Source organism: Anas acuta, chromosome 5 (genome assembly GCF_963932015.1).
Source record: "Anas acuta chromosome 5, bAnaAcu1.1, whole genome shotgun sequence".
Taxonomy (NCBI): Eukaryota; Metazoa; Chordata; class Aves; order Anseriformes; family Anatidae; genus Anas; species Anas acuta.
This window is the reverse complement of record NC_088983.1, coordinates 10892998-10915951: the sequence shown is the minus strand read 5'-3', so window position 1 is coordinate 10915951 and position 22954 is coordinate 10892998. Positions and strand designations below refer to the sequence as shown.

At 50.8% G+C, this 22954-nt stretch overlaps 1 protein-coding gene across 1 annotated transcript; it reads left to right on the top strand.

Moving 5' to 3' along the window:
• Positions 1-21854, top strand: EXOC3L4 (exocyst complex component 3 like 4). The gene is made up of 12 exons (XM_068682676.1): positions 1-510; positions 1937-2333; positions 5592-6237; positions 8467-8584; positions 9835-9960; positions 11033-11133; positions 12719-12814; positions 14667-14781; positions 16067-16189; positions 16822-16974; positions 17577-17698; positions 19395-21854. The coding sequence occupies exons 2-12, from the start codon at positions 1982-1984 to the stop codon at positions 19558-19560; spliced, it is 2118 nt and encodes a 705-aa protein (XP_068538777.1). The 5' UTR covers positions 1-510; positions 1937-1981; the 3' UTR covers positions 19561-21854.
• The last annotated feature ends 1100 nt before the right edge of the window (positions 21855-22954 follow it).

Genomic DNA, 22954 nt, shown 5'->3' with positions numbered 1-22954 from the left:
GCCGTGCCCACGCACCAGCTTCTGAGCCCTTGTACCCAAACCCCGCAGGGCTTCACCCCACTGAAGGCAGGGCCAGGGGCTGCAGGATTCCTGCTCCCCCCTACCCGGTTCAGTCCCTGTTTCACCTTCAGCACAGAGGCTGCCTCTCTATTCCCACCCCTTGGTTAAATATTAACCCTGGAGGATTGTTACCTTCTTTTCTTTTAAATTCCCATCTAATGAAAGTGAAAGAGTGAAAGCCTGAGGCTCTCCTGGGAAGCAGGCAGGTGAAGCTGACAGAGGTGCTGGGCAGGAGGGGCCGGGACCCTCTCCCACCCCCAGGAGCCCTTCTGCAGAAGGCAGAGCCCGATGGAGAGAGGCGCCATGCCCACAGGGAGCCCCCTGGCCACGCATGCAGATGGAGGCAGATGAGCTCGCCCTGACAGCCAGCCCCACGTCCCCTGCACAGAGCTGCTCGCCAGTCCCGTGGACCACATCCAGGTTATCCCAGCGGAGAGGATCAGTGCCGGGGTGTGTTTCCTTCCCTTCCCCTGCCCACGGGTTTGCTCCAGGTCCTGCTGCCCTTTCTCCCTGCCCCTTCCACCACGATGCGGGGTGTGAGCCAGGAATTTAGTTCCCTTCCCTCTAAACCCCTGGGAACGGGGTACACCCCCTCCTTCTCCTCTTCCCTTCCCCTGACCAAATATTTCCTCCAAAAAAGGATCAAGGCAGGGTCCGAGCCCCGCTGTGCCAGGAGCTCAGCCCACCCGCGGGAAGATGCAGACCTTGCAGCTCATAACCTGGGCAATAATTGCGCACAAGGGAGAGAAAATCTGGCCAGGCTAGGATCAGGGAGGGCTGAGAAGTATTTTCAGAGTCCCAGCAGGTCTGTTCTCTGTAATCGTATTTCAATCTCTGGCTCCTGTGAGCTTGACAGACCTGAGACAGGCCAGGGTGACCTCAAAGAATAGCTGCTTCTAATGATTTAAACTGATTGCTTGAGTCTGCTCTGGGAGAAAGTGGCTTTTACCATCCTCAGACCTGCAGTGCACAACGTCCCCGTGGCTTGGCCGTGCTGGCAGTGACCTGGTGGCAGATGGGGATGGAAAGGAGGGCACAGCCTCTCCCATTGCCCCTTCCCGGGCAGCCCTCAGCAGGCAGAGAGGAGCTGGTCTCTGTGCTGTGGTGTGGGAGCCAAGCAACTGCAGGGGTGCCACTGCTGCCCGGGAGCACTGGCAGGGGTATTGCTGCTGAGATCTGGATGCCCTGGGCTCCTGGAGGCACAGCACCCCACATCACCCCCCTCAGCTCGAGCAGGAGCTCGGTTGAGACACCCAGCCTCAGTACCACACGAGGCAGATGAGTGATGTGAACCTTCAGGGCATCGTAAAGCCTGCCGTGCTGTAACCATGACAATCTGGGGAGACCAGCTTGCGGTGGTTGGGATGGAAGGGGCAGGAGCAGAGAGGGGAGATCCGCTCAGCCCCCTTCCCCTGGGCACCCCCAGCAGCAGCCACCTGGGGCTCCAGCAGGGCAGGGCCAGTGGCACGGCCCACACTTGCCACATCCATGTCAGAAAGTGGGAATTACCCTACTGAGACACAGCCTACAGGGCTGGAAATCCACCTGGAAAAAGGGAAGTGAGAACATGCCTTGTTACCAGCTGAAATGGTGTGCCCGGCAGATTTCACCCTTGGCATTCAGCGATTGCTTGGTGCTGGAGGAAGAGCTGCCACGTGCCTCATCTAAGGAGTTAGCCGGAGCCTTGCAGGGCTACAAGCAGGCCAGCATGTGCATCATGTAGGTAGAAAGGCTGTTTTGGTGGTGACAGGCTAGAACCACTTTCTCTGTCCTTGGATTAGGTACGGACCAGATTTTCCAGTCCAGGACCGGCTTTGGAAACACCCCAAGGCTGCTAGGATCCTCTCATCTCACCCTGTGGTTTTGTTTATTTCAGTGACTACTGTCGACCTTTTTGGAAATCCTGTTGTTGAAAGACAAGATGAGTATAAAAATGAAACTGAGTCCAACAACAGTAGCCTCAGAACCAGCCTCTCCAACAAAGAGTGAAGGGAAGGAGATGGAGGTCGCTCCAGAACTGGGCAGCCCGACTTTGCATGGCGAGAACATAGGACTCCTTGAAAGAGGTCTTAAAACAATGCTAAGCATCCGGAAATCCAAGCGAAGCCTGAAGAAAGAGAAAGAACAGGAAGGCACTGGCACTTTGAGGAAAAAAAGACTTTCTTTTCTGTCCTCCAAGAGCTATGAAGAGAACAAAACTACAGTCCCTAATGATTTGGAGGAGGTTGTTGAGACAATAGAAACGGAGCCCATTGAAGGAAAACCTCTTTCAGGTAAGAAGCAAAATATATGTAACCCTTGTAGAGCTTAGGGATATGGTTTAGTGGGGACTGTTAGCGTTAGGTCAGAGGTTGGACTCGATGATCTTGAGGTCTCTTCCAACCTAGAAATTCTGTGATTCTGTGATTCTGTGATTCAAGCAACTTAGACTTTGCAAGCCTTGGGAGCCTGCACTGTGCTGTGATAACCTTATCAACCACCTTTGTAGGATCAGTGCACCGACCCGCTGGTTCACGTGTCAGTGGCCATAGCACACACCACACATATCAGTCACCAATCTGCCGAGCACGGTTTGGGAACTGCTTGTCTGACAGCATCTACAAGCACAGTGTGGGCTCTTCCTACACTGTTGCCTGCGTTGCACTTTCGGATAATTTCTGCTCGGCAGCTCTCAGACTGATGATCCCCAGCCTGCACTCGATTGGTTTCTGCAAGGCTTTGATAAATAGTCCCATTAAGTAAAGTCCTAAAATAAAATATTTGGATGAGAGGCACATGTGGCTGGCCATGAGAAATGCAGTGAGTCAGCCACATTCTCAGACCCCAGTTTTTTCACTCTCGCTGAATGCAGAGCGCTTCAGAAACAAGTGTTATTGTTGGTTAGTCCAGTTAGGGCTGGGAGGAAAGGCTCCTTCCTCCGTGGTGGGGAAAAAGGTGGTTTGGATATGGTCTGAGCTGGCACCTCCACCTTGGTTCTCAATCTTACAGCCTTGCAAGGGGACTTCCACAGAGGTTTTTGCTCCCTTATGCTGACTTCCCATCTATTCTCTGTGGTGCTGCAAGTATGTGCTTGGTTTGTTTTCCCCAGGCTGGTTTCTCTTACACATTTTGTCAGCATTATATATAGAGGTCTTGGTCAAATTTTAATTCCCCAAGTGTGGATAGACTGCAATGACTTTTATCTTTTGCTCTGTTCTCTTCCACATTTCCAAGGCAGAAATACAACAGCACTTCCAGGAGATGGACTGAGGTGGGTCAACGCAGTTTGACCTTTCCTCAGCTTAAATTTCTAGAAATAAATTCTTGTCCCACTGCATCAGATGCCATGGGTATCAGCAAGAAGGACTGAAGCTGTCTCACTGCTATAGTGTGCTCTGCAGTGCCGTGGAGTTATTTACTGCTTTGCTCTGATACACTGTGAGGCTGGTGGGCTGGATCTGAGCCCATGCCATAAGCTGTGCCAGTCTGTTCCCAAAGGGTCACGGAGGAGGTGTTACAGGAAATGTTACCCTGCTAAAACCCTTTTCAAGTCCTGCAATCCACAAGTTGAGGAATTGCACAAATAAGACCCGTCCTGTGCCCAATAACTCATGATTAGCCTGGACTGGAGCAGCTCTGTCAGAAGCACATCCCATCCTGAGATAAATATGGCAAGTGATGGAGACTCCACCATGTGCACCATTAAGCTGCATAATGGTTAATTGCCTTTCAATTGTCTTCCTCCAATTACCAGCTGGCTGATCTTGTATTGCTAAATTAAAGATCCATTTAGCACCCAACATCACCTCCCTGAATAATTATCCTAGATGGTGATTAAATGGTGTTTTCTCACTTTGATAAACAGAACAAAATGTATTCCTCTAGTCTCTCTCTGCAAGAACTTGTGCAAACACAGGTTTTATATTAATTTATATGGAAGAGACTAAGTTAATTGGCACAATCTTCCTTCCTTCTGAGTCCAGAAGCAGCTGCAGCTCCATACAGGCACTCACAGCTCCATGTACTGTAGGCAGCAGTTGGGTTATTCAGCATGTTCTGTCTTCGTGCAGATAGCTCCACACTGTGCAGGTTATTTGGTGCATTTGGTATAAAATCTGTGTGCAGAAAAGCCCTGGAGCATAAATCGTGGATTAAGAGCCAGTCCTTCATCTCTTCTGTGAGTGCTCTTCAGTTTCTCCATCCCACTTTATATGAGTGCACAGCAAAAGCAGCGGCCACACATGCCTAAATAACAGCCTTTCCCTCCTCCTCTCTAAAATTTGCCTTGTGCCCAGTATCTCGGTGGGATCTCCTATGCAGAGCTCACCTCCAGGGAAAAAAAATGCTGCTGGTGGGAGGCAGAGGAGGTCTATCCCTGGCCAGGTTCCCCCTGCACCTCTCCAGGAGGGCGATCTCCACATACCAGGTGTACTCTGCTGTTTCTCATCTCCTCCTGCTAGCACCCCTGGAGCTGCATTGCTGCCACTCCTCGGGCTTCCTAGGGCACAGACTGCTTTTCTGTTCCCACCTCTCCCTCTTCCTTCTTTCCAGGCCCTCCCACAGCCCCTTTATGCCATGCTCACTGCTCCTCCAGGCAAGGAGGTGCCTGGGCACCATCCCAGTGACCCTTCTCCCTCCCTGCTCTGAGGGTTATTGCAGGTTTCAAAAACCACAGAGCTGAGATTGTGGCTTCTGGACCTCTGATCCCACTTTTTTTTGAGTGGCTGAAGACCACAGGTATTGATAGAATATCTAAATGTCTGGAAAGAGCAAGGGGCATCTCTCAGAAGCTGTCTGCTGTGTAATGCACAGGCTGGAAAAGGCAGCGAGCCGCAGATAGGCCGGTCTCTGGCTTGTTACCTCAGTCCCTGTGTCTCAGGGAGTCCTCGCAATGCAAATCACGAGCGACAAGCTCTGCAGGATGTGTTAGCATTTTGCTCAGCTCTCAGAAATGCAGGAGGCAGTTTAGCCGTGATGTCAGTCGGGGATGTCTCTCAGGAAAACCTAAATATTGTGGGAGACACATGATCAGGACAGGAGGGGAGCCCGGGGTTAGCCCAAGGTTATATCTTAACTGGGATATTCCCAAAATATCAGGAGCTTCCCCCAGGACAGGGCCTTGATATGCTGGGAAACAAGGGTGGCTCTGCTAGCAGCATTGCTGGGAGGGCGTATCAAGAACTGTCCCTGCTGCCAGTCCCACTTTGGCTCCAAATCAGCAGAGGGGCAGAGCCCGAGGCGGTCTTACACAACCCGAGATCGCAGTGCCCCCTGTGCAGCCTCGTTAGCCACTGCTTGGGGTTCTCCTGCAGGGCTATGATCCATTTTTTTGGCATTTCCTGTGTCTGAAAACAGTGTTTTAGAGATATGGCCCTGACTGTGCAATCGCTGCGAAGTGATTCTTTCCTCTCCAGGAGCCCCACGTGCACCGCTGGGATCTGGTTACCCAGAGCAGTCCTGCACGTGTTCCTATGGGATATCCCGTCCTGCTAGTCGCCTGCCCATCACCTAACACCTGCCTTTCCTGACCCCTTTCCCCTTTCTTTCTGCAGTAATGGAGATAAACGAACTCATTCAGAAGCAGAAACTTCTGGAAGCATTTGCAAGCATCAAGTACATGGAAGACGAGACGATAGCCGAGCGGGATGCGGACAAATACAAGGACAACCCCCAGGAGTTTGTGAGGAAAACCAAGGACGTGGATTTGCTTTACAACTCCATCAAGGACATGATCCAGTCCATCGTGGTGGGAACGCTGGAGCATCCCACCGTCGAGGAGGCCACTTTGTCCTCGCTGGTGACTCTAATTGCCCGTGAGGAGGCCGCGCACCCCAACGCTGGCAGTGCTCCGGGGTCGGACTTGCTCGGCTCCCCCAGAAGGTGGAGGGAGGAGTGGAGGGAAGCTATCAACGAGAGCGCCAGAAAGAGAGTCCTGAGGGTACCCCTGGCCTCGAAGGAAGAAGAGAGTTCCTGGCTTGACATCCACTTGTGTTTCCTCCAGAAACACCTGAGCGAAGACTTGCTGAAGATCAAGCTGTCGGTAAAAAAGTGCTACCCGGAGGAGTACCAGGTGTGCGACATCTACGTGGAGGCTTTCCACAAGGCCATCGCCTCGCACTTGCAGGATCTCTCCCAGCGGGTGCTGGAGTTCAACGAGCTCTACTCCTTGCTGGACTGGGTGGCCAACACCTACCGCAGGTAAGCTGCTGCCGTCACCTCCCCGGAGAGCAGCAGGGCAGCGGGGCTGCTTCAAACACACGTAGCTGCTTTCAGTTCCCTGAGCAAGCAGAGAGATAATTGCTTATACAGTAGAAGCAGATAACTGATCTACCAAAGATGGGGACAAAGGTTTGTGGATGAAATGCTCGCTGCTTTTCGCAGAGCTCAGTTTCCCTGCTCCCCCCTCCGTCTCCAGCTCGCTGCTCTCACTGAGCAGGAAGCTCCCCCTTGCAGCTCTGATAAACCTCCTCCCTTTCTGGAAATGTTTTGCCACGTCCAGCAGCTGCTCAGTGACTTTTCCAGGCACAGGGAGGGACCTGTGGGGGAGCTCTGCCTTCTTCCTGTTTAATTAAAAGCGTGATGCATTTGGAAGCAATCCACTTCAACCTTGTGCTCAGGGGTCATGTTCATCTTGAGGAGGTGCCAAGATATCAGTGTGGGGAATTAGACACATTCAAACAAAGGCCGTGGCTCAGATGTGTCTGCTATTTGGATGGGAGGTCCATAATTTTGGGACCTCTTAAAGGTCTCTGTACTTCAGTGGTGACTAAAATATTCTGGGAGCTGTGTAGATACATCAAACACCATCCTTACGGCACCCTGAATTTGTGGGATAAAGGCAGGAATACTTTACAAGAGCAGTAAAAGCTGTGCTGTTGGACTTTGCCTCCTTTTAAAGCTGGAGGAGATATCTAGGACAGGTACCCACGAAAGGTCATGGCATTGCATGTTCTCAGTTGTTCACTGGCACAGATCTCAGCCCATCACCACAGCCTCAAGGAGTCACCGAGTAAAACCCAACAGGAACACACAGCGTGGTGGGGAGGAGGAGAGAGAGGCACCATCCACAGGAGACAAGTCTGTTAATAACTTCCTAAGTGCAGCCATGTCGGAGCAAAGTCGTGTTATTTGCTCCTAAAACCCCATTTATGATCTGTGACCCCTTCAGCAGCAGGGCACTGGCTGAGCAGCACTATGGCAGGATCACTATGGGAACAACCCCTGCAGGAGTGGGGGGAAGAAAAGAGCATCAGCAGCCGGGTTCTGCACCCCAGAAAAGTGCCCTCCTCGTATTTTTCCATCTTGCTGTGAAAAGGCTTGTTGAGAGCTTGCAGCAGTTTTGGGTACTGCTTGCAATCACCTTGCTGTGTTGGATGGCTTCCATTTCAGTTTCTCATGCTAAAAGAACACCATCCTCTTTCAGGACCTATCCCGAAACAGGATAAATTGCCTGGCCCAAGCCCGTTATTGTTACAATTCAAACAAATGGAAAAAAAAGAAGGCTATGGGAACCCTTTTTGGTGGTCAGGCAAGTGAGCAGGCAGTGTATAGGGCACTGCCTTTGCAGCTCTCTTTTTTGCTAACCAGCTGACTTCTTGCAATTTATGCCCCACGTTAATTGAATTCCTGAATGTTTTCTTCTTTCTCCCCACATTCATCACAGTGAAAGACGCAAAGCCCCTGTGGTCTGCTGGCAGGTTGCAGGGGCAGCACTTGTGGCTGTAGGGGCTCGTAGCAGGCTTCTTGCCATGCAGGCAGGCACTGCCTCCCGCTCATCAGCTGGCCCTGCTGACGCCAAACCAGATGAAAGCAAGCGGCCGAGCCACGTGCCTGCTGGGCACACTTTGCACTCAGAAACCAGAGCTCAATGTCCACCCACCACCGCCTTACACGGAGGACACGTGGTGCTGAGATTGCCCACGTCCCGGGCATGTGAAGGCTTTCCAGAGGCTGCCCTTTGCCACCAGCCCTGCTCTGCCGTCTCCCCTTGGTTTGGGTCACACAGGGGGAAAAATGATGGGCTGGTGTCTGCTGTGATGGGACCCCGGGGACATCAGCCACAGCACACAGCACGCTGCTGCAGGAATCACCCCGAAAGGCACTGCACAAGCTCATAGTCAAATGAATCAGCTTCATGTTGTTTATTTTAAAAAAAGTAAATTCTCATAGCACTGTTCGTGTCCAAACAACTCAGAAGTCTCATGATTTCTAAGGTGGGCTGGAACCTTAGATCATTTTGATTTTGAATAATTAGGATTTTGAACAGTGAGGAAAGATTTTCTTGTTAAAGCTTGAAAACAAGCATCACAATTTAAGCTCTAAGTATATTTCTCACGGCTTAATAATTACGCAGCTCATGCCCCATGAATATTCCATCGGTTTACTCACGCTCTGAGGCAGCGTCATTTGTTCATTTAATCTTTCCAGTGAACTCTTTCTTGGTCACCCTGATCTCAAACCAGAAGTTAAGACAGAAAACCTGTCCCTGCTGCTCACACCGGCGGACTGGGACAGGCTGAAAAATGACTACATCACCTCTGTGAAGGTAAGGTTCGAGACCTCGTCCTCACGGGCCTCCCAGGAGGACCATGTATGTTGTGTCCTGGCAGCACCACACAGAGAAACCTTTAATCAAAAGCAGAAAAAGTCCTTCAGAGCAATGCTGGGACCAAAGCAGGCCACCTTTAGGTGGCAGAGCCTGGATGATGGCAGGCACGCAGGTCCAATGTGACGGTACCGGACCCACACTGCAAGTTCATGGCTGTGCTTCATCAGATAAAAATCATTGCAAAGCCAGACATAAATGAATGCCAGCTGCTGCTTTTGCAGCCTGCGAGCTCCCCCAGCACCGCTGAACCACAAGGGGTGCTACAGGCAACTCTGGGCACCTTGCACCAGGAGATGTCCCTGTGCTCCAGCACCTCCTCAGAAGCTCCTTGGTGGGCTCGGACATTTTCTTGCAAACCATTCCTGGAATGGTTTTCATTCCAGAATTTTCTCCAGGTGAGCTCAGGGTACCCAGATAAATTAGATCAATATTGTTCCACTGCGCTGGCAAGGACTGTTTTGTTTCACCAGCAACAGCACCGAGTTATCAGCCAGGGCTGACCACTCACACAAGCACCGTGTAGCCAGAAAGGACCGGGCTGATCGTTCGTCCTGACCTTGTGCACAGCACATGCTGGAGGAGGACTTTGCAACGAGCAGTAAAACAGCTGAGTGAGCTGCAGCTATGGCAGGCAGGCTGTGTTTGGCCAAGGAAATACCGCTGCCCTAAGTAAATGATCTGGAGGATCACATACCTTTCCTGCGGAGGGATAGCACGCATTTCCCTGCCAGGGGAGCTGTTGCCCCTCAGTTTGGAAGTACCCTGTGCCCGGGGTTTTTCTTCCCAGTTTTTCCAAACAGGGATTTGACAGGATCTGCAGCAAGACCTTTGACTCCACTTATCTTTTTGCCCCTGACATGTGCACCTCACGTGTGCCAGTTAAACAAAACGTCATTATGCCAGCTCTGCACTTTCAGTTTTGGGTGAGAAAAGGTGCTGGGGGCCCTCGTTTGCCTCCTACAAAAGTAGGCATGGGGGGAGCCCAGAGGGAGGGAGAAGCCCTGGGGGAGCACAGGGCTCGGGACAGCCTTGCACCATGTCGGTCCCCTCTGTCACCACTGCCCTGGTGGGGGACGGGGTCCTGTGAGCCCCCGGCTCTGCCCATCCCCACATCCCCACCAGCTGCTTTACCCATGCTTGGCTTTATCTCCTGAGCTGCGTGCTTCCTTCCTACGTTTAACACTTAGGCGAAAATCAAGAGCTATTTCGGAAACATCCTGAGACTGGAGGTGACGGAGAAGTGGGAGAAGGAGGTTCACCCAGAGGTGGAGGACAACCTGTACCACTCCTCGCTCTCCTTCGACATACAAACGGTACTTGGCGAGCTCGGGCAGGGCTCTGGGTGCACCGGGGCTCCCGGGGAACAGAGCCAGTGCCCCCCAGCACTGCCTCCTGCCGTAACGTGTGCGAGTCACGCGCCCGCAGAACGCATTGCAGCCCAAAACGCCGCTTATTACAGCTCCTAGCTCTACGGCTTGCCTCCTAGCTGCAAATTAAACCCGCTGTCAATTGTGTCAGCGGCATAATAGGCAGCTGATTTGAAAGTTCTTAAACCTCTTTGATGGGGAAGAAGAAAAGAGGGGGCAAAGGAAGGCGGAAAGAAAAGGGTTGGTAGAAAAGCCCCTGCACTGAAAGGGCGACTTTGTCCCGGGGCCGCAGCAGCCGCACAGGGGCTGTAGGCAGTGACAGCCACTCCAATTTAAACAGCACGAGAAAACAAAAGCTCCTGCTAGTGGTAGGGACCACGGGGTAATAAATCTAGGAGGGGCTGGGATTCATTCTCCTCGCTTTTCAAAGGGTTGAGTCATTTCAATTAAATAATACCTTAAAATAAAGAGAGAGAGTGAAAGAGAAAGAATGAAAGCCAGCAAGAAAATGAAAGACTTTTGCCTGTTGCCGTGACTCATTTCCACGGCAGACTGATGCACGCTGCTCGGTCACCGGGAAGGCAGCTCCGAGCTGGGTTAGAGGGGGAAAAATGCTCAGAAAGCACCTGAGCGGGGCAACAGCCCAGCTCCAGAGAGGCAGGAGAGCTGTTTCAAGGGGGATTAGGAAGGGCTGGAGCAGCGAGCGGGCACAGCCTGGCTCCCCTGGGTGCTGTGCTGGGGTTTGGTCCCTGCTGCAACCCCCCCAAAAGGATTCAGGCAGCACCGGGGAGCTGCAGCCCGCACACAAAAAAAGTTTGTGCCTCTCAGCCCGTTATGGATTATTATTTTTGAAACTACCAAGGGATAATGAAAACCGCCTGGCACCAAGTCAGCTGCTTTCCCCTCTCTTAGGCTGGCTGTTAACATTTTTATTAATCAAAGCTGCACGAGATCTTTGCAAGGGATGTCCCTTCCGTGCCTGTGCCATTCATTGGAACTTCTCCTTGCCCTTTTCTAGATCATTGCGGAGCACATGAAGATTTCTGGAGCCATCAGCAAAAGCCTGAAAGCAAAAACGTTGGAGCTGTGCCTGGCAGAATTGCACGAATTCATACGAAGGTCATCACCACTCTGGGCAGTGCCTTCCTTCCAAATGAGTACCAGACTGGTAAAAAATAATAATAATAAAAAAAAGGTCCATGCACTGGGCCAAATGCTGGCACAGAGCAGGCACGGGCCTGTTCCTAGGAGAAACAGAGATCACAATAAGCCCAGTAATGAGCAAGCTGCAAAACAACTGGGAGGGGAGTCATAAACAGACCAAGATGGGACTCTTGTGAGTCCCAAAATCCGAGGCCAGAGCTTCAGCCTGGAAAGGGAGCGTGGTCCCACCTACCCAGGACCCTTGCCACATTAGACATGAGTGTAATCCCCAAGTCATGGCCCTGGGGATGCTCCCAGGGAAGGTTTTGTCTGGCAGATGAAGCCACACCATCCCCTTGGCACAGCTATGGGGGGCTGCAGGGGGGTGTTTTGGGGAGGGCTGCAGCCGCTCACCGGAGCGGAGAAGAAAGGATGTACAGCATGAATCAACTCCAAGCGAGCCTAAAAATAATTCTGCATTAACCTTTGGAGTTTCACACCTCCGGCAGGCGCTGAGTGGGTAGTTTGCTAATAGACGCTTTGCCGGAGCGCATGTGGGGGAGACCGAGCGCTGCCTGCTTCAATCGTGAACCTGGGGCATGGCAAGTTTTCAAAATATGCTAAAGGCAAGGCTTCCCCTTTTAAACCCTCATCGCCCAGCCATCTCAACTTGTCTCTGGTACCTTGAGTGAGCAGGGCAGTTCAAACCAGCTGTTTGGCTTTGAAGTCTGCCTGCTTTTTTAGAAGAAACGCAGCGCTTACTGGCGTTCCTTTCCTTTTCTTTTCTTTTTTTTTTTTTTTTCTTTTTTTTTTTTTTTTTTTCTTTTTAATAAAATTGATGTAAAGTGCAAGCTGGGGCAGCAAAGGCTCCCAGATGAAAGGGTCACTAAAACCGAAGCTTTTCCTTAAACAAATGCAAGAAGCAAGTGCTGAGGCTGCTCTGAGCAGGTTGCATTGCACTGCCAAAGAAACGGAGCCGTGGTGAGCCCGCACTAATCCTGCCCCAGCCCCCTGCACGCTGTGGGCACCTGGCTGTGGACCAGCTGCCAAAGCCCTAACAGCTGTGGGATGCAGAAAGCAGATCCCCAGCACAGCGTGCTGAGATTAAAGGGGGGCAATGCAGGCGTGCTGCCTCGTTCATGTTCAGCTCCTGTTGGAAAGGATGCTCAGGAGGGCACAATTTACACAGCCCCAAAGGACAGAGAAAGGATGGGGCAGATCGACCTGCATATCCCAGCCGCAGAGATCCCCTCAGAGTGAGGAAAAGTCAGGAATTTCACCCAGGAGCTCTCATGTGCAGAGATCCTTGGAATCGCTCCAAATCTGCACTGCTTACACATTCAGGCAAGCGAACCCCAAACCAGTAATTATCTGCTATGTATTCCCCTCTCCTGCACTCGCATGTTAAGACAACCGAACAAAAAATGTCCGCATACGCAGAGGAGAGAGACGGGGCCAGCAAGGAGCGTGTGCTGACAGCCCGTGCACACCCAGCACACGCACTCCTCGCCTGGCTCAGCCCCGTTCCCCGAGGATAACGTCCCTTGTGTGTCTCCTGCAGGTTTGGGGAGGAATTCATGGAGTGGCACGCAGCCCGCGACAGCCCCGTGTTCGTGCCCTACTTCGCTGCCTACACCAACAGCTTCCACCACCTGGTGTAAGTCCTCTGTCCCCCCACCATGTAGCTGGGGTATCATAGGGTGATGAAGGACCAAGCGGTGTCCCCCAGGGGATGGGGTCAGCAGAAAAGGGTGTCCTTGGGGTACTGCAGGGATGAGCTGGAGCTACAGCAGGGATGCAGGTGGATCAGGGTGACGTGCCCATACTTTGGCTAAGAGCAGGGCAGAGCCCCTGTGTCAGCCTTCCCGCAGCCGGGGTGCCTCTGGGTGTCACATCTTTATGGCCTGGCTGTCCGGCCCCATCAGCACGGGGTGCAGCGCCTCTCGCCCTTGCTTCACCTCACGGGGGGGATGTTCCCTAAGAGATGCAGGCACAGCTCCTTCGGGCATGGAGGCAGAGCAGGGATTCCCGATGCTCGCCTATTCGGCTCAATTTCAGCATTTTATCCTCAGAGGAGGATGTCGGGGGGGCAGATTGGTTTTGATTTTTTTTTTTATTCTTGAGTTTAGCAGCCTAACCCAGCAAGGCACCCTGAGGCTGGAGGAGCCCCCCTGCAGCCCGCAGTACGGCCGGACGGCTCCAGGCGGCGCCCAGCCTCCAGCCCTGCCTCCCCCTGTCCCCGGGAAGGGATGAGATGGGATGGGATGGGAGATGTGGTGTCCGGGGCCGGCAGATGATGGGCTGGCTTCGTGCCTGCATCAGGGGCAGTGCGGGTGAGGAGACACCAGGCAGAGCTCAGCTGTAGGGAGGATATAAAATTCATGGGCTCAGCACCAGCACAGCTTCAGTGACAGAGCTGAGTACCGACTTGGGGGGAGTGGTTTGCTGTTAAGTTTTTTTGTAGTCAGCTTTTCAGGGGAGAGGGCCAGGCCATTTCTCTGCAGGGTGGGAACAGATTTGAGTGTCTGAACATCCCTCGTCTGCGCGGTGCTTCCCGGTGAAATGCTCTCTCATCATCAGCTTTTCCTTTTCCTCAGGAAAGGTGATACAGGGTAGGGGTTTCCCGATAAAGCTCCTCTATATCTGTTTCTCAAAACCCAAAGCTTCATGGAGAAGCATTAGTGGAAGTGGCACCGGGAAGGACCCCTGGAAACACAAGGTGCAGCCTGGGCCGTGTGTGCCCCAGCACAGCAGGAATTGGGGCCCAAATGCTCAGCCTCTGGGTCCTCAGAGAAGGGGGCTCCCATCCCCTCGGTTTGGCTGGTTTTCCATGCAAACTCATGACCCAATGCAGAGGATGATGAGCAGTTTGTCAGGGCCGCCTCAGTTCCCATGGACCGTGTTACAGCAGAGCAACGATGTGAAGTGATGAGAAAGGCAGGGCCTCACCGTGAACCTAGAGCCAACGCATATCATTGCAGATCTCATTTACCTCTCAGCGCTTGTGCCTTCTTCCTCATTAGACACCGTGAAACCTCCCAGAACGACACGCTTTCCCTCAAAACCTCCGCAGGTTTCGACCCCCGTAATTCCCCGTCCCAGCCCCTGCTGGCAGTCACGGCATGGGCTGAGTCAGCCTGGCCCCCACGGGGAGCTTGGCCGCTCTGCCACCAGGACCCTTGGTGCTTGCTCAGGTAGCTGGAGATCATTTATCAGAAGTGTTGCTCAAGTGAAAGGGAAAAGGCCCGAGCGATTGCTCAGCATGTTTGAACGACTTTCATCTGATGAGGAAATAGGTGATTTTCAAGTACAGTTACCCATTTGTGATTAATTTTCAGATTGTGCAAAAAGATACATTATTCTGACCCATTAAGTGTTTCCAAGAGGAAGTGCAGGAGTTACGAAAGTCACAAAAAAATGCCAAAGATGCTGATCTGATTAAAAGGCTTAAGGCAATGGAATGGGTTATACTCTAACACTGAAGCCCTGGTGTTTCTCATTCTCTTTAGGTCAGGCTTGGAAACAGCATTTAAAGTCAACACTGAGGAACTGCAAAAGATTTTGGCATCTCTGACAAAGAACTTCAGAAACATGTTTCTAAATAAATTGAGAACAAAAACACAGGTAAGAGGATCTCAGCCACACCATTCCCCCTACATAAGGAGTATGTGCAGAAGCTGAGGGCCTTTGCCCTTTCCTTGTCTGTCCAACTGGACCTCATTGTGCAGCAAATGCTGCTAGGGTCTCTCCAAAATGTGTCGTGCCTGACTTGTACAAATCCTGCTTTATCCAGAGTAACCCTTCCAGTACCCTGGGAGCTTTTCGTTATGACCATATATATTTGTTCAGTACAAGAGCAACCAAAAGAAAAGGGTGTTCAGTGGCTTTCAGCTTTTGGGGCAAAGCAGAGTGGGAACTTCCCCCGTAGTGAAGCATCGGGGAAGTCAGCTGGGCAACACCAATGGGGCATTTTTCCTTCTATCAAGACATCTGGATTTGTCAGGACTTTGCCTTACAATTATTTGTTCATAGATTTGCTATCATGCTCTGTTATCAACCTCTGCCTATAAGCTCTATCACGGCCTCTTCAGACAGGCCAGGCTATTTTCTGGCTGGGGTGATTTTTCCAGTCAGTTTCCATGGTGAAGAAAAAGATAATTCTTTCACCATCAAGATGATGGAGCTCTGCTTTCTGCTGCTCTGGGTTAACTTGTGTTAAGAGGCCTAAAAGGCAAGGTGCTGCGATGCAGTTTGTGCCTGCCGGATGCTGTAGATGGGGCTTTCTGTTCTCAGTTAGCCAGGGGTCCGCTGGCTCTAGCTGGAATAACAAGAGAGATTGGGGAAATTAAGCCTTTAGTGCCACCACTTCCCACTCATCTTAATTCGCTTTCCAAAACACCAAGTGTAACTTTCAGAAACCAAGGCAGTCACACATCAAGAGCCGTCCTCTGACTGCAGATAAGCCTGTCTGGCCAAGGGGACTTTCCAGCGACTGCAGGGTTTATGTCGGAGCCCTAGGGACAGGCAAGGAAGGAGACAAGCCAAGACATTGAGCAAGAGAGCTGAATTGCTGTGAGAACTGAGAGTGCCAGGGCACTTCTGAGCAGCCTTTCAGCAGGCTGGGAGCACAGCAGGAGGGCACGAGTTGGGAAATAATTGGGAAGGAGAGTGCCAGCAGGAGGTCTGAAGACAGAGATCCTGAGAGCTAAGTGGAGAAAAGCACAAAGGGGATGTTCCAGGGAAGGGGTATTTTGAACTTGGCCTACTGGGGACTTTCTAGATGCCACCAGAAGCCCCCAGCAGCCGTGGCTCACTGTGGAGGCACGTTAACTCTGAGGCAAGGGCATCATCAAGCGTCAGCTAATCTGAATATTCCTGGTAACATCAGAAATCTGATGTTTGCTTTCAGCCACTCCTCAAGAAAATCCTGACCAAGGACTGGATTTTGGCAACGGAAAAGCCGGACTCACTGGCTGCAGCGGTCTCGCAGTTCTCCAAGCACCTGCAGCACACAAGGCAGCCCCTGGGGCAGGTACTGGCTCATCCCACACCAGGCACAGTGATGCTGGGGGGTCCTGATTTCTCTTGCAGGCTGTGGTCCAACCTGCAGCCTTCTTCCCAGCAGCAGGGGCTGCTTAGGGCTGTGGGAACTGCTGATACGGGGCATTTTGGTGATCAACGTTCATGTGAGAATGTACAATATCTTTCCTTTCTATGGTTTAAATATGGGAACCGATTTCTTTAAAGAGGAACAAAAAACATCAGTGAATATTAGCACTGAGCTCTGTAACTCCATGGCTTATATGCCTTCATATGTTCCTTTCACATCTATGTGGTTGTGAAATAGATGTAAAAACAGCTCTACATTTAAAATCTACAAGCAGCATCCAAAACTACTTTTAAAACCATCCAAAATATCTCTCATTGCTACAGAGGAGCCAAATTGCCAACATGTAATCATAGCCATTTCATAGTGAAGAGTATTTCCATGGCATTCCCATGGGCACTGCCTTAGCTTTCAGCCAAGGGCAGGGCTGTGAGCATCTTCTGTATCCCCTCAGCTGCTGCTGAAAGACCCGAAGGTTCCCCTGCCCTTTCTCATTGCCATGACCTTGCACAGAAACCACGGAAAAAAAAACATGAGGTTTGGTTTTCTTTAAACAGGAGCTTCTACGTCATGTTCATAAGTACGTGGTGAGGGAATACATTGTGCAGGTGATCAAACCCAGGAGGAAGATGAACAGGGAGACACGGCAGCAAGTTAGCGAAAGGATGAGCCAGGAAGCCAAAATCCTTAATAAAATGCTCATCGACCAGGTACGTCAGCTCTCTCCTGGCATTCCCTGCCTGCTCCTTTTCCAGAGGCACCATGTCCCTGCTTGCTCCCAGGGGAGCAAGACACCAAGAGATCAGGCTCTCATGGAGGGCAAGCCCCACGAAATGTAAAAGAGCTTAAACCAGAAAACCAGAGCAAACAAGGTGGTCGCTGCAGGTCAGCACTGTGGACTTCCATCCTGGAGGTGACTCCGAGCTTAGCTCACAGACCTCAAAGCTTTGCACAGGCTGGTCCTCGTGGTGTAGGACCACACTCACCCTGTGGCACCTTGTTCGTGTTCCCTTGGCCATGGGGTGCCACTTGGGTAGCTCATTGGGGTGACACCAGTGAGAGCCCATCGCAGCACAGCCTGCATACAGGAGAGCGATGGGGAGAAGTTTGTGGCTCTTTGCAAGGTTTGTGGCTAGGCAACATCAGGCTGGGATTTTGGGGGAAGCCAAAGTTGAATTTATTGGGTTTTGCAGAAAGTCAGGTGTCTGGGGCTGTTAAATCCCACTGGGGTGGTTTCCTGGCCAAGGCAGGACCCTCCCAGTGGTGACAAAGGTGTTCTCACCCATGTCCCCTTGCTCCTCCTTACTTACAGGGCTCTGACTCCGACTGGCTCCTTCCTGCCTTACATCACATTGCCAATATCATTGGGGAGAAGAAAAAAGACAGGATCAAGGAGCACGTCAAGGAACTGAGCCAGGATTATCCAGACATCAGGTAGGAGAAATGGTAGCAGCCAGAGCTGCATGCAGCAGCCAACAGCCGGGCTCCATCCCAAATAGTGGCTGCTCACCCCGTACCTCGGCCAAGCTCCTCAGCATCTCTCTCCTGCTGTAGAACTAATTAGAAACCAAGCTGCCAGCAAAAGGGAGAGTCACATATTATTTTTCTTTCTGGTGGCTGTATCCCTTCTCTTTTTTCCCCTGTCTGATAGATCTTATAATACACACAAGTTCCCTCAGCACCTTTTCATTTTACCACCCCAAACGAATTTTGCTGCACTCTAAATCTCCAGGTTGCTTTTGGCAGCATTTGTGCAGCTCACCAATTTGCTGCAAATGGTTTGTCTCCTGTTCCCAGACCTCCAAGTGATCTAGACATTGACACAGTTCATCTGCAGGTCCTGAAAAGGGCTCAACGCAACCACTAACTTTTGGAATAAACTGCAAATTCTTTCTTTTGTACTTTCCATTTGCTGTTCCAAAGCAGCATCTGCAAAATGTAATACTTCTGGAAAAGATAACAAACTCACTAGCACTGTGCATGGATGGGCAGCAGCATATCAGAAGTTACCTCCTCTTCCACAGCTCTATTAGCAGCCGTTGAGAAGGATTGTTATAGCTAGAAAGAAAATCCATTTCAACAGAGTCATTTCAGAAAAAGAGCCAAAGTGCTTGTATTGGGTTACGCTGTTCCTGCTGGATAATGTTTACGCAATCATTTTAAACCATAAATTCAACAGATTGCTCAAAACACTGAAGTGGACTCTCAAATATTCAGAAAGAAAAAAAAAAAAAAAAAAAGACATTACTTTTATTTCACTCTCCCCAAAACTGAGGGTCAACATTTTTCACAGATAGATTCAACCTGAATGGATCAGGTATGCCTTGAGCTTATCTGAGTGGGGATATTCAGGGAGAGGACTTGAAATAGAAAGCAAGTAATTTCCTTGGTGAGCACACCTGTTCTACAAAGAGATGCCTTAATGCTGGTGGCCAAGTATGCTGATGGAGGAGGCAGTGCCTGTTCTGGGAAGAATGGGAAGGTAAATGAGGGCTGGTCAGAATTAGCTATTTGAAAATAATTTTCCTGGTGGAAAAGCCATTTACAGGCTTGTGATTTGTGGTACTTTTTCATCATTAGCTTTAGAGCCATGACAGGTTTTAAGGCTCGTCCTCTTGGTTGATTTATTTCCTGGCTTTCCGGTATTGAGCAATACTATTTTTAACAATTAAATTTGGAAAACTGGGCAGAACCAGCCTGACCTTCCTGTTTGTGCCTTTGTTAATTCTTCCCCTGAGCTCTTGAAAAGGTTTCTGATTCCGTGTGTACTGAGCTTACTGGAACAGAGTATGTTTCCAGACTCACTTTCCTAGCTGTAATCTAATTAATGCTTGTCAGCTTCCTAAATATTAGCACTTCTATTGCTTAACTCAAAATAATGATTAAATAAAAGGTCTGCAGCCTCCTGGGAATGCTTTCAAAAGACGTCACGTGTGGGAGGAGACAGAGGAGGAAATTCCCCTGAGCACGAGAGGATGCAGACCTCATCCTGGGGGTCCTGGTGGCACCGTGCTTGGTCCCCTGGCAGGGTGAGGGGACACCTCCCCGGCACTTTGCCATGGCACAGTGGTCACTGGACTCCGAGGTGGCTTTGTCCTCAGGGCTGAGAGTCTTTGCTTGGTTTCTGCAGGAAGGAGCACATCCTGGCCATCCTCATGCTGCGGGGCCTGGGGTACACCAGGAGAGCGGCGATTTTTCGGCAGAGCTTTCACCGTCCACCTGAGTGCCCCGACAGCAGGGGTGAAAACATGCTCTTTGATGAAATCGATGTGTCGGCAGTCATCAGCTGCTTCTGAAACACGGACAGCACAGCAGCTAGCATCCTCCCTCCTCTATGCTGCATCTCCAGCATGATCCTGAAGCTGCTATCCCTCCTTGCTCTGCAAACACAATGTTTGAACCGCTGTGGGAAAAGTGCCCTGGGTTCAGAAACCAAAGGCCATGGACGCTCCAAGAACCTGACCTCCTGCAAGGGCAGCACTGTCCACCCCACACTCAATATATGGATATTACTTTTAGGAGACTTGTCTGGTCCAAGTTTGGGTCTCTTTTTGGAGAAGAGGAGAGAACCAAAAGGAATTCACGCAGGGCTCTATTAAGGCTTGGCCTGTGTGACGCCTAATTACACAGCAGCATGAGAGCAGCAGCCTCCTTCGTAATTAGTGTCCCTGAGCAACCCAGGAGCAGGGCTCGGGCAGGGATGTGGTAGCACCCAAACCTTACATCCTGCCCCATGAACAAGCTGCCCACGCTGGCGTGATGTGAGGTGGGTGATGTTGTGACCTGACACCACACACCTCGGCCTGCCCGAGGAGCACGGCCTTGGAGGGTGACCAGGCCCCGGGGCTGAGACATGCAGTGCATGGAGCACTGAGCTCCAGGATGGGTCCCATGGTGTTTCGGCAGATTCTCCTCACTGCAAATCTTGTGTTGGACCCAAGACACATTCATGCCATCACTCCCTCCCTGTGTGGGCAAACGTGTCCGGATCAGACATGCCATGTGGAACAAGGCTGTGAGTCCTCCTTGCCCCGGGGTAAAAAGGGCCACCCTGTCCTTAGCCTGTTTTCTTGCAGGTTCAAATGTATTTTATCAAATCTGGTACAATCTGACTGCAGTATGGACTTCACGTGAGGTGGACAGGAACAGTGCTACTGACAGGATCCTTCCAGGCATGGACCAGCATCACCCCTCTGAGCAGGGTGCACCGACACTGATTTATTCTGCGAAGGACTCAAAGCATTATACACAGCGTCTGCAGGGCAGAATGAAAGAGACAGCCAGAAGCCTACAGCCATACAAATCTGATTTTATTTAATCCAATTTGTCCTTTAGGTTGCCTTCTGCAGGACTTAATCCAAGACTCTGTACGGAGACATGTTTACGATCTCTCAATTAATGTGATAAATGTGGACAGGGCATAGCCTTGAGCACTAATTTGTCTGCTGCAGACACTGGGAGATTAGATCACCAGTGCTGAACCTCTTTCTTTTCCCTTGCTCCTGTTTTCACCTGAATCAACTTCAGCCCATGCGAGCAGCAGGCCTGGTAACAAGCCAAGGGATGTGCTCTGATGGGTAAGAGGGTAAGAGATTCAGAGTGCACCTTTAATTGCAATCATCCCTTGAAAGAAAATAATAATAATAATAATACAAGGCAGACTTGCTAACTTTGCAGGAAAGATGAGGTATTTTTCTAAAGATGGCTTTGAAAATTGGGTATTAATTGTGGGTCTGAGGCAGGAAGTCCTGGGAGGAAGTTTCTGCCCTTCATCATTTTTTTTACATAGCTCATGACGATTCCTGCAAATCCTCAGCTTTGGGACTCTGTTTTTGCTATGGAGGAGGAGAACTGATATATCATTTGTAGAAGTGATATAGCATATCCTGGAAGATATGCAGAGCTCTTCTGTTGACAAGTGTCATCTGTCCATAGCTTCAGAGAAAATCTTCCTGGCAGGAGAGAGCCAGGGAAGAAAGCCCTTTGCAGAGGACATCTAGAGAGGTTTTGTCCATCAGAAATTTCCCTCTGCCCTGTGTGCCTCTCTGGTCCAAGCACCTCTGGGTCAAGACAGCTAGGGCACAGAAACATTCTCAAGGGCATTGGGTGTACACAAGATTTTCAACCTTCTTATTTTACTGGAGGTCTTTCCACAAAGATATTGCATTTCTCAGAAGCCAGCTGCTGGCCCTGGGATTAGCTCAGAAACTCGTCTTTCATTTACTAATAAAGACAAGTTGCAACCCTGAAGTCTCAGAGGAAAGCCAGGCACTGTGACCTGCACTTTGTCAGTGCCTTTCCTGGGACACTTCTGATGAGCAAGCCTCAGGAGCACAGCCTGCTTCCTGCATGCATTAAACCTGCCAAAGGCTAAACCTGTTGGGGTGAGCCCATGGTTTGGTTTGGTTTGGTTCTGCCCTGTCCCCAAGAGACATGCAAAAGGAGCGGGAGCTGCTGGGTGGACAGGCAGGAGGATGCTTGGTCTGGTCTGCACTTTCTGAAATAAGCTACTGCTATCCAACCCTGTTCTGTAAAGCATCCCTTTTTCATTAGGACCATATTTCACATTCCAATAAAACAGAAGAAAGGCCTCCTGGAGCTTTTATTGCGAAATACATTGCTCTTGTATGAAAATGCCGAGGAGCTCAGTTGTTACCCTGCTCACTCCCTCTGTTTGTGGTTGCCCTGTATTTTCCCCATCAGTTCTCTCCTCACCCCAGTAGGCAGCTGCATTCCCTGCCCCGGGAGAAACGGCTCACTCCAGCCCTGCATGTGCCCAAGGTGAAAAAGTCTTCCTCAAAAGCATCAGGAGAGACAATCTCTGTCCAGGTTTAGCTTCTCAGGATCTCATGCAGCATTTCAGGCAGAGATCTGGCACACTCACAGCCCTGTGTGGGTGGTGACAAATATTTTTGTTTGGGAGCTCTTTCGTAATACTGTTTGTTTCTGGTTTGGGGTGAAAAGCAGTGCCTTCAGTCCTCTCTATCCCGGGCACCAGAGCCAGCAGCCAGGGTGGCCATCAGGCTGTGGCTTGTCACAGGCCAGCCTCTGCAAGGCCAGGCTGTGAAAGTCCGGCTCCTGCCAAGCAAGGATAAACCAAGATAACACTGTAAAAGGTAACGCCTCAACATATTCCAGCAATGCCCTTCAGTGCAGCAGCACCATGATTTTTAGCTCCCCACAGCATGGTGGTGCCTTTTGGCAAAGAGCTCAGCTGGGTTAATATATTCAGGATGAGCACTGAGAGGTGGATTGCCCCTCCACATGCAGGGAAATGGGACCCAACACCTCCCAGCAAGCATGACTGGGAAGAAAGTCACTTATCTCAGGGGTAAGTGAAAAGTAAAGTGGTATCAGTTTTAAACTTAATGACTTTGGAAACTCTATCTCGGTTCTCCAAAGCGCTGGTGTTTGGCAAATATTTATCTTGTATGTTTTGCAAATTTCTCCAGGAAATCTTGTCATGGATGGATTCACTGCTGCTAAGCCAGTCACTTGGGTTCCCTGGGTGCTGGTGTGACTAACAACACGGTCTGAGCAGGCTCAGCAGCACCCTGCTCAGCACCACTGCGCGCTTCCATCCCTCAGGACATTTTCAGGCAATGCTGCTAATGATGACACAAAATTAGCGCTGGGGATGGCCCACCTCTCCCCCCAAAAGTACCAGAGATCAGTCAGATTGCTGTAGCA

Excerpts from the sequence above, each read along its gene's own strand:
- EXOC3L4 (XM_068682676.1), top strand. The coding sequence starts at position 1,982 with ATGAGTATAAAAATGAAACTGAGTCCAACAACAGTAGCCTCAGAACCA. Across the intron at positions 11,134-12,718 it reads TTGCACGAATTCATACGAAG|GTTTGGGGAGGAATTCATGG; the intron begins GTCATCACCACT and ends TGTCTCCTGCAG. Across the intron at positions 16,975-17,576 it reads ATAAAATGCTCATCGACCAG|GGCTCTGACTCCGACTGGCT; the intron begins GTACGTCAGCTC and ends CCTTACTTACAG.